The sequence below is a fragment of the Bison bison genome, unplaced genomic scaffold (genome assembly GCF_000754665.1).
Source record: "Bison bison bison isolate TAMUID 2011002044 unplaced genomic scaffold, Bison_UMD1.0 scf7180017864205, whole genome shotgun sequence".
NCBI classification, from domain to species: Eukaryota; Metazoa; Chordata; class Mammalia; order Artiodactyla; family Bovidae; genus Bison; species Bison bison.
The window spans coordinates 2,068,841-2,080,274 of record NW_011494777.1 but is presented as its reverse complement, the minus strand read 5'-3'; the positions used below and the strand labels follow the sequence as shown (position 1 = coordinate 2,080,274).

Below are 11,434 nucleotides of genomic sequence, written 5' to 3'. Positions count from 1 at the left end.
ACAGAAAGAGAAATTAAGGAAACAATTCCATTCACCATTGCAACGGAAAGAATAAAATACTTAGGAATATATCTACCTAAAGAAACTAAAGACCTATATATAGAAAACTATAAAACACTGGTGAAAGAAATCAAAGAGGACACTAATAGATGGAGAAATATACCATGTTCATGGATTGGAAGAATCAATATAGTGAAAATGAGTATACTACCCAAAGCAATCTATAGATTCAATGCAATCCCTATCAACCTACCAACAGTATTCTTCACAGAGCTAGAACAAATAATTTCACAATTTGTATGGAAATACAAAAAACCTCGAATAGCCAAAGCGATCTTGAGAAAGAAGAATGGAACTGGAGGAATCAACCTACCTGACTTCAGGCTCTACTACAAAGCCACAGTTATCAAGACAGTATGGTACTGGCACAAAGACAGAAATATAGATCAATGGAACAAAATAGAAAGCCCAGAGATAAATCCACGCACATATGGACACCTTATCTTTGACAAAGGAGGCAAGAATATACAATGGATTAAAGACAATCTCTTTAACAAGTGGTGCTGGGAAAACTGGTCAACCACTTGTAAAAGAATGAAACTAGAACACTTTCTAACACCATACACAAAAATAAACTCAAAATGGATTAAAGATCTAAACATAAGACCAGAAACTATAAAACTCCTAGAGGAGAACATAGGCAAAACACTCTCTGACATACATCACAGCAGGATCCTCTATGACCCACCTCCCAGAGTATCAGAAATAAAAGCAAAAATAAACAAATGGGACCTAATTAACCTTAAAAGCTTCTGCACATCAAAGGAAACTATCAACAAGGTGAAAAGACAGCCTTCAGAATGGGAGAAAATAATAGCAAATGAAGCAACTGACAAACAACTAATCTCAAAACTATACAAGAAGCTATGTTTTTTAAAACAGTTTTTGATTATTTGATATTCACCAATGTCCCTAGACAAATTTTAAGTTAAACTGTTAATAGCAATGACCACTGGTCAAAAGCCAAGGGTGGCATATCATTTGAACAGATAAACAGCAAAGCAGGATGCAATCAAAGGCAATTTACTTGGATTTTGAAACATCATTAAGAAAGAGGGGAAAAGAACCTCACGACTCTTGCTTGCATGATCACTGACGGATATTTAGGGAAAATAAACACACAGTTTATCAGCAATTCCCTCCTGCCTCCAAGCCCAACTCAGCCCATTTATTCAGATGCCAAAGCATTACTTGGGGGAACAGCAGTTATCTTGGTGATAAATGACATCCCCATCCAGCCAGGGTAGGTAAGTGAGATCCAAAACCCAATTTCAGAAGCTGCTTTGGTTGTTTTAGGGTGAGCACACACACAGGTCTAATTATAAAGTTCTTTCCCTACTGTGAGTATGAATACAGGAAGCTTGTATTTAAAAGTTTCTGTTTCAGGATAGAAAGCAATGAAGAAAACCATCAGAAGTCCCCAAGACCAAGAGGTGTATGAATATGTGGAGTCTCCTGTACTATCATTTTCAAAGTTTATACTATAAAAATTTTCAAACATGCAGAAAAGTCCACAAAATAATGTAAGGAACATTTTTGTGCCCGTGATCAGCTTTGTCCAATATTTATGCCTGGCTATACTGACACTAGGCCTTTTCTTTTCCTTAATAAATAAATTACTACACAGGAAAATAAAAAATCTGTGTGTAGCCCTCCCAATCCCATGCACCTGCTTTCCTAAACAATATAACAGTATCAGTCTACACATTTTCCAGCATTATATACATGGTGTCAACCTACAGCTTGTTCTTCCTCAGCCTTGTAATTCTAAATCTTATCTATCTTCATACAGTTAGGTCTGGGTCATCCATTTTTGGGTTTCCTTAGTGGCACAGTAGGAAAGAATCCACCCAGCAATGCAGGAGACAGGAGACGAGGTTTCGATTCCTAGGTCGGGAAGATACCCCAGAGAAGGAAATGGCAACCCACTCCAGTATTCTTGCCTGGAAAATTCCATGGACAGAGGAGCCTGACGGGCCACAGTCCATGTCGTTGTAAAGAGCTGGACACAAGTGAGCATACGCGAACACACACACACATACACACACACACACATTCATTTTCATTATTGCATGAATTTAACTGCATGAATACAATACATATGATTTTTTTCCTCTGAAGGCAGTTAAACTGCTTGAGATTTTTCATTAGCATAAACAACAGAGACATGAACATTCCTCTCCCAGCATCCCGTTGCCCACATGCAGTGATCTAGGGCGTAAACAGAGGTGGAAGTGCCAGATCAAGGGCTTCTGTGCATATGTGCAGTTTCAGGTGCTGCCACATGGCTTCCAAAGTAATTGTACCAAACAACACTTCCACCATCAGGGGATGAGAGTGCCTATTGTTCTGCACCCTTCTCATCTAGCGATAGCATGACTCTTTCATGCTCGCTTGTCCGATGGGTATGAAACGGTACCTCGTTTTCATTTGTGTTTTCTTGATTACCAGGAAAGTCCTTTTCATGTTCACTGGACATAGATCTTCATTTCTATGAATTGCCAATTTTTCTACTTGCATTTTTTCCTTTTTTTAAGCTGTCTTTTTAAATTTATTTTGGGCTGAGCTGGGTCTTTGTTACTTTTTGTGGGCTTTTCTCTGGTAGCAGCGAGCAGGGGCTACTCTCTAGCTGGGCAAGCGCTTCTCATTGCAGTGGCTTCTCTTGTTGTGGAGCATGGGCTCTAGAGCTTGGGCTTCAGTAGTCATGGCACATGGGCTTAGCTGTTCTCTGGCATGTGGGATCTTCCCAGACCAGGGATCGAACCCAGTCCCCTATCTGCATTGGTAGGCAGATTCTCATCCACTGCGCCACCAGGGAAGTCCTACTTGCATTTTTTTCTTAACTGGTCTGGAAGAGATGTTTATATATTCTGTGACTTTGGGAAAGTGACTTAATTTCTCAGCCTCCTATCAGAAAAGTAGAGATAACATCTCTTAGGAACAATCGGAAGCAGATCAAAAAGCACTGAGTCCAGTGCCTGTTACACATAGAGCCTCAAAACAAGTCACTATTTCCATTATTGTGATGAAGATGAAGAATGAGGTTTAGAGTATGCATTTGTAGCCTTCCTCCCCAGTTCACAACTCCTTTGGGATAAATGTTGCAGGACTCAGGAAGGGGACTCTGAGCATCTCTTACTCCGACTTCCCCTAGATACAAGAACATAATAAGATTCTGTTGTTTACAAGTTTCTATGAGGAACGTGTGCAGTGCTGATCCTCCCAGACAGCTTAAACGAAACATCAAAGTGACACATCCTCCAATCCACAAGCGACTGTGATCTTGTCTGCAGAAGGACCATGATCCTGAATTTCAAGTACCTGCATGAAAAGGGAGGGGGGCAGGAGGTGGTAGAAGCCAGCAGGTAAGTCAGTGCTAGAGACCTGTTGGTGTTCCTGGGATGGAAGCACAGCCTTGACTTCATGAGATGCCTCCATGACGTCCCTCACATAAGAACAGCAAAAAGACAATCATCCTATCACATATCAAACACAGAAGTGTTTTTTATAATAGTGACCAAAAGTGCACTGACATCACCTCGGTGGCAAGCACTCTGTGAAAATACTTATCTATCCCTGCTATCCAGAAGCACATGTTTCTAAGGGTATGGTGGTGAGCTAGAGAGATGCAATAAAAAGGAATCACGTAAGCCTCTCTGCTCAGACTCTTAACATATTTAATTTTGTGCCAAGAGCCTCCCAGGTTGGCTTCTGCTCAGTTGCATCTTGGCTTCTCCTTGGAGAAGGGCCACATTCATCCTCATGAACTCTGCCAGGGGAGTCAGGGAGCATTTACAGCTGACCTCCAGGCCGATCAAGAAGTCCTGACATCAGCTTCAACAGGTGACTGGCACCTCATCTCTCCCTCCAGATTCAGTTTCCCCCAGCACTCAAGAAACCAGAGACTTTCCTCAGTGACCCTCCTCCTGCCTTCGGCAGAGCAATCATGTGTAAGTGTCAACTCCAGCCCAAATATAATTAGACCCTCTTCTGATATCTATCTGGGTGTATTGCTTTCTTCCCTAAATGTGTGCCAAGTTTCTGCTTCCAAGAAGTTAAATCGCCATATAAAAATGCCCTGGTGATGACAAGTAATTAGACACTGTAATGGAAAATTAACCTTGTTTTTATTTAGAGCATTCATTTTAACAAGACATTTCTTTTTCTAACTGTTATTAAACTGCAATAAAAATAAATTAAATTCTGAGGGTTTGCAAGGCATTTCTGGTGAAAAACAAACAAACAGCTCTCCTCCTGGACCAAGAGTATTTCTGATTTTATTAATATCACTAAGTTGGTACACGGTCCTGGTCTGAACCCCATTCTTGATCAATCCTAAGGCCAGTTCTAATCCCGTCATCTGTGTTACGGAAGGAGAAACAACCGTTCCAACATCACAGCAGCTGAAATGGAGGCAGGCATGCCAGGTGGGACGGAGGGCCTTTGCCTCACATGGGAAGTCTCTACCCAAAGGTTCTCTATTTTTCTTTCTCTCCTTCCTCCTCTTTGTCGTACTGTTCCCAAAAGACCTGCAGCCCAGTGATTCGCAGCAGGCCAGAGAGCACCTGTTGGTTTTGGCAAGTTCTGGGTTAGAAGGGGGTGAATCTAGCAGAGTCAGGGGTCCATGAGAAAAACTCCACCGTCTCAAGATCAGAATGGACACTGACACTCCCCAAGAGAATGCAGAATGAGGCCTCTATCTATCCATCTAACCAAAGCCCCACGACCTCTAATCATATTCCAGCTAAGAGGTCAGCAACGGTGTCGCCAGGGGACCCAAAGTGTCTTCACTCTGGATGGATGAGTGGTGAGTGCAGCCTGTAGGCTCCAACACCAAAGTCCCCAGGCTCCTACAAAGGAGGGCGCTTCTGGTCCGTGCCCTGCCTAACTTCCACCCCTTCCTTCTGACCTCAAAACAAAGTGCAAACAGCATCTAAAAATGCTCTGGGTTCACCCGGGCTCAGTCCTGCACCGTGAGGCCTAAATGCCAGGCAGGGCACTGGCGCCAGGCTCTCCCCTGAGGGGTCCCCAGGGAGGTGTCTAAGTAAAATCAGCGTTGGTCATTTCCTCTCCACGCAGGGACAGAAGAATCTTAGAAGCCACCTTTGTGTCACCCCTACGGTCATCCTGAAGGACACTGTGCTACATACAAGGTGGAATCAAGTGGCTTCAAGAGTTTCAAAGAAACCTACTCTTTTTATTTTTCCCTATTCCATCTCTTCTTTCATTTTCATCTCTCTTTACAATCTCAACAACATCTTACCATCCTTATTGCTTTCCACATAGATTTCTTGGATGTAAAAATGTAACAATCTTTTCATTTAGATTTCCGCCGAGCAACTGTATACGGGCTACGCTGGGATCACAAATTCTATTTTCAACCCAGAGGTACAACTGACACTGTAGGAAACTGGTTTCATAAAAGATTTATTATATATGCAGTGTCAGTTGAGTTGCATTTAAGGAGGTTAATATGACAATTTTGGTGCTGATAATACCCTTCAGGTGTACTTCAAAAAGAGAATTCCAGATGGTAAGCAAAAGGATTTAATTGTCATGCATGCATGCTCAGTTGCTTCAGTCATGAAGTTCAGTCATCTCTGACTCTCTGCAACCCTGCCAGTCTCCCCTGTCCATGAGATTCTCCAGGCAAGAATACTGGAGTGGGTTACTATGCCCTTAATGTCCACAATTCTAAATTGCCCGAACAGACTTCAGAGGACCACAAAGTAGGCAGTGGCTCTACAGGTGCTTCAGAGAAAGGTTTAAAATATCCCCACTGTTAGTCAAGACTTAAAATAAACTTAAAAATAATGGGACTGCCATCACCAACCAAGTGCAAATATTTGTTGAATTAAATTACTGAGTTAAATGATACTGAAGATTATAGACTTTTGGAAAGGCATTTTTAACTTGCTAAATTTGGAATCATTTTCCCATTTCCTATTAGAAAAAGCAGAACCAGAGAAGAAACTGCTAATAAACTCCTTAAAACTGACTCCTAAGGAATCCCCTTAGCCTCTCTATTTTGCAGAGGCATTATAAAATTTAAAGAGGAAAGAGACGACAGCTGAGGATCCCAAACTCAGTATCCAAAAAGAGCTCCGCTCCAAATATATTCTGACTCTGAGTCCTCTACCCCATGCATTCCTCAGTTTATTTACCCTGAGAATGGGAACAGGAAAGACAGAGATGAGTAATTGCTAATAAAAGCCCATTTGCCTCTGGCAGAAATACAAATGCCTGTTGATAAAGACCATTTTCCAAACCCACAGTTTGCATTTCTCCATCAACATTTCAGGGCCCAGGAGCCAGGCTCCCAATATCCAATGGGTTTTGGGCTCTAATTTTAAAAAACTGAGCTACAATCTAGGGACTCACTGGAGCCAACTCATGAAGCAGCGGCCAGCTCCCTAAGTCCCAAAGAAGTCATCACACATGTCCACACCTCATTTCATTCTTAACCAGGATGACACTCAATCTTTATGATAAAAAAATGAACCCAAGGACACCACCCAAAAGAACTTGTTTCTCTTAGACCCACCAAAGAATAAAATGTTCTCAAAGCCACCTCCTAAGATAAACACCCTTCCCCACATGCCCCTTTTAATTGACTGGTTGACTGTCTCTTGGGTGTGACTGTGCGGATTTATCCTGGGTGTGTAAATGAGTTGGAAAAATCTTCCTGAGTTCTGAGTACCCTAATATGAAAGGCAGCAGTGTTTGGTGCGGGCTGAAAGTACGTCTAAGCTGTCATACGTCGCTGATGTGACCACAGCACTTTTTTTTTAACTTTTAATTTTGTACTGGGTATAATCAATTAACAGACAATGTTGTGATAGCTTCAGGTGAAGTGAAGGGTCTCAGCCATACATTACATGAAACTCTTCTCCATATTGTGGCAGCCTGGATGGGAGGGGAGTTTGGGGACTTTGCAAAAAATAAAAGTATGTCTACTTGGGAAGCTTGGTCTGTGATTGGTATGTTTCCTTCCAGCTCTGAAACTCACCAGTCAGCTCTATAAGACTGGCCACTGGAGGTCCCGGAGACAGTCAACAGAACCCAGAGAAGAGAAAAGGAATTAAACTATAGGTTTCAGTAAGATCACTAAAAATCATGTAGCGGTCACGGGTTGTAAAATGTTCAAATATCATAGTCAGCTCCCCCTAAATGTGCATGTCCAAGACCTAGGGTAATTCTAGGTTATAAATCTCAATAATTATAATGCTATATGTAATTATGCACAGTGCATTGGTTTCTCAGTATCCTCATATGAAAACTCTTAGGGTAAATTGTAACAACTCGTTTTTGTGATTCAAGTTACTCATTTTTTCCAAACACTCCTCAAATTTAGAAACCCTGCCCATTTCTAAAGATCAAACTGAAAGAGATTCTTCCAAAGGAACCGTGACGATACCTCTGCAATGTTCTGTCCTGAGAAGCCAGTTCAAGCAACTCTCCCACCAAGAAACAGTCATCACAACCAGAAAAATAAAACAAGGCACCAGAAAGTTAAATATGATATCATACACTGCAAGTCATATTGCGCTTCAATCACTGTCAACATTCTAATATTTATGAGAGATCATCACTGGCTTCTAAACGACAATATCGTTCCCCTCTGAATAAAGATTACTGTTATCAGATTTTAAAATATGAACAACATGTTCTAAACTCAATTCTAAACATGTTCCACATTCATCAATGGTCGGAATAACAATTTTTTTTCAAATGGAGACTCTCTTTAAGTTATTTCATTTTAAATTTAATGACAAATATTCCTTTATTTGGCTTTAAGAAAAGGATTGCTTCACTCAATATCTATTATATGATGTAAGAGATCCATTAGGAAACTTAAATCCGTTTAGAGATTGGGTCCTAAAACTAAAATTACTATATTTTAATAAGAAAAGACCTGTTCAAACAAATAAGTTTTTTTGAAGATGAGCAGTCCATCAAGGTTAAAGTATCTAATAATAAATTACTGTCAGGCGATTATCTGCCTGATGAAAAATGTTTCCATTTCTCAGTTTACTTGAATACATGCTCTTCTGCCTAAGGAGATCGGTATCATAAACTGACTTTTGGATTGCTAAATCTAAACAACACAGATTGTTTAATTATGTAGAGGCTTTTAAAACACTGTAGTTTTTTCTCTACAATTTTATGTACTTATTGTGGAGGGTGGTCACTTTACTATCTTAGTTTTCATTATTTTATCTGACAAAGTTCATTTCTCTTAGTGATTTAAACCTTAAAACAGCAAAACCAAAGGATGAGACAGTTCAGTAACTTTAATTCCAAATTATGCCTTTCACTTGATTTGAATATTTTATTCATTGGTTCCACCAAAGTGCTAAGGTACTTATTTCTATCCTATATATATGTATATATAGTTTCATTATGGATGCCAGCAACTTATTGCTGTTTTTTTCAATTAATAAAAATTAAGTTCAAAAAAAAAATTAAGTTCATCCAATCTTAAGATTTGTGAACTTGAATATTACTGTTAAAAGCAAAACTTTCAAAGCGTGGTATTTGCAAAGCCTTTGAGAAGTCGTTAATGGTATTCCCATGATCTAATACATGTAAGGCTTTAACTGTAATCGTAAACCCACTGAAAGCTTATGATCTGAAAGGATGGACTATTGTAGCCAGTTTTCTTGAGTTTAATTCCACTGGCCAATCCCAGTTTCTGTATTTTAAATCTCAACTAGAGCAAAATCATAACACACGTTTCAAAAGAACAACCTAAAGAAATCAAGCGCGGGAATGATAGGGAAAGAATGTCAGTGCCAACAACCATGCTTCCCAACAAACCATCAAAGAACTTCAAGAGCACAAGACTGAGCAAAACGTTTAGTTTGTGAAATATGTGCAATTCACTCTTAACACTCACAAAAGTACATATGAATCACTGTATTTTCCTCTGATTTATGTCCCGCACAAGGTTCAATAAAACACAGAACTTACTCAGCCTTGACTGATGACTGGATCATTGTTTTCGGAGGCTATTTATTACTCTTTTTATGGCATGATTTCTTCTATGATCCAACTCTGTGACTGCTAAAAGCCAGGAAAAGCTGCCTTCCAGTCAACGCATGGTACAAAGTCACTAAAAAGTTTGCAGGCATCAGCCTATGCCAAGGTGCTTAGGAGAAGCTGTTCTGCTTTGTCCTAGGGACCCCCAGGTATGCAATGTCTTTGCAGGGTTCATGGAGATTTATGATTAAAACAGATCCTCTCTTTTTCCTTTAAGGGATTTGAGTTTTTTCAGGAAATGATTCTTCATACTCAAAATAAGGTTCAGCCTACCTCCTCTCTTCATTCAAGATCTATGTGGACCAGTCATCCCAGGGCTAACGCACAGCAGACACACAAAAGTAAAAACATCAACATCAACCATATCTGTCTTGTTTCTAAAATTTCTTCTTCATTTCTTGTTTCATAAATTTCTTGGCTTTTGAAATTCAGTATTTCAAGTCTTGCTCTGGGCTATCAGACCTAACTTCACCTTACAGACAAATCATATTTTACAAAGGAGTAACTGAATAGAATATTCATTTATTACCAAACACATGTAGCAACAACTTGGTTGTGAAAGAACTTTATCTATTCACACACTGATTTACTGATTTCCCTAAAGAGCCTGTCAATGGAGCCACCAGAAAATGTAGTATTCCAAGCATTGTGTACCAGCAGTTGGCCCGAACATTACAAAATTGTCTTTGAAAACCACTGCTAACACTTCCCTTTACTTTTTCAATGTTAGTACAATTAAATTCATTTATTTCATATCACCCATGCAACAAACATAACTTCAAAGGGTCTTCCAGTTTGAAAATACTAAACTTTTTACCTTAAGTTGAAGCACAGTCAACAGGTTTTTTTGATTAAAAAAAAATTTTTTTTTGCTACACCCACGTTTGGATAGTCCAAATCCAAATTATAATGATTTTATAATTATAATACCAGGGTACTATGAAACTTGGAGCTTCTCTTAATGTAAAGTTTTATTTTCTATATAAACCTACGACTTTTAAAATATATTTATTAAGTGCTCTTTATCTTTCCCAAGGGTCTTAGCTCTTATGGAGAAAGGAAACCAGACCTGAGGACCGTTTTTATTGTGAGCATTGTTTCTCACTCGCTTAGAACTCAGGGGGTTGTGTTTGCCGCACAACGCCACACTTCTTCCCCAGAAGTACTACTTTCCCAGAAGGCGATCCTTTAAAGCAAACTTCAGCGGATTCACGATTTTTCTGGGAACCTCAGGATACTACTGATTTACATGTAAAATTCTCACTGGAGACAGGAGGGGGGTTGGACGAGTTAACTCAGGTGAGAAACTGTGATTTAGGCGCTGAACCAGGTCAGGGGGTTGCCTTCTGTGCCCGAAAACAAGCCTTTTCTGCCGGAAAACCACAGCGGCGCTGGGAAGAAGGAAGGTTCTCCTGCCGGCGGATCCCAGGGCGCTGCGGAGCCACAGTTTCTCGGGGGCGCGCTGCCGTGACTGCGTTTCCAACCTGGCCATCGACACCTTGCGGGGCCTTTCCCCAACTTGCAGAGGCCTCTGCCATGCTAGCCGCGGAGAAGCCTAGTTCCCTTGCAGGGGCCCAGAATTCCCGGGTTCCTTCCTCTCGCCCTCGGGTGCGAGAACAGAGGTGGTCAAGCGCCCGACCCTGGTGCCAAAGCTGCCGCACCCCACTGCGCCCCCGCGGGCCGTCTTACCGGTACAGGAATGCAGAGGCTTGGGTCGCACGACCAGCGACGGGCACACGGAGTAGAGGGAAAGTTTCTCAAAGTAATCGCAGGTCTCCTTGGAGAGGATCTCGTCGATCATGAAAGTCTTGTAGCGCCGCCTGGCTGCTTTGAGTTGGCCGGGCGAGCTCAGCCTCAGCTCCGCGTGGCAGTGCATGGTGAGCCCGGGCGAGCGCCCACCAGCCGGGGCCGTGGGGCTGGCACGCCGGCGGGGGCCTCGGCCCGGCTCCTCCGCGGCCGGGAGGCGGCGGGGCTCAGGAGGCGTGCGGAGGGGAGGCGGCACCGGGCGCGCCGGCCGCGCGTCTAGACCCACCCGCGGATCAGCATCTTCGCGGAGCCTTTTGGGGACATCGCAGCTGTCAATCAGCGCGCGCTTCTTGCGGTACAGGGTGCGGAGCTGCGCCGAGGGCTGGCCGCCGAGGGGCGTCGGCGCCCACCCCGCCCAGCCCTCCTGTGCAACCCGGCGCGGACCTGCGCGCCTAGTGCCTGCCGCTCGCGATCGCCTCCTCCCGCCTCTCAGCGTCTAGCGCTCTTCTGCCTGCCTATTTTAAGACACTTGCTTTGGCTTTCCTCCCCACCCCCTTCCCGGGACGAGCTCCAGGTGTGTGTGCAG

General features: G+C 42.3%; 1 protein-coding gene across 1 annotated transcript in view; it reads right to left on the bottom strand.

Moving 5' to 3' along the window:
• The window catches only part of BARX2 (BARX homeobox 2), an 82,336-nt gene extending 71,009 nt beyond the window's left edge, over positions 1-11,327 (bottom strand). Inside the window, exon 1 of the mRNA XM_010844691.1 lies at positions 10,792-11,327. Coding sequence (XP_010842993.1) covers positions 10,792-10,978 — 187 coding nt within the window. The 5' untranslated portion in view covers positions 10,979-11,327. The remainder of the gene's footprint in view (positions 1-10,791) is intronic.
• Positions 11,328-11,434: the final 107 nt, after the last annotated feature.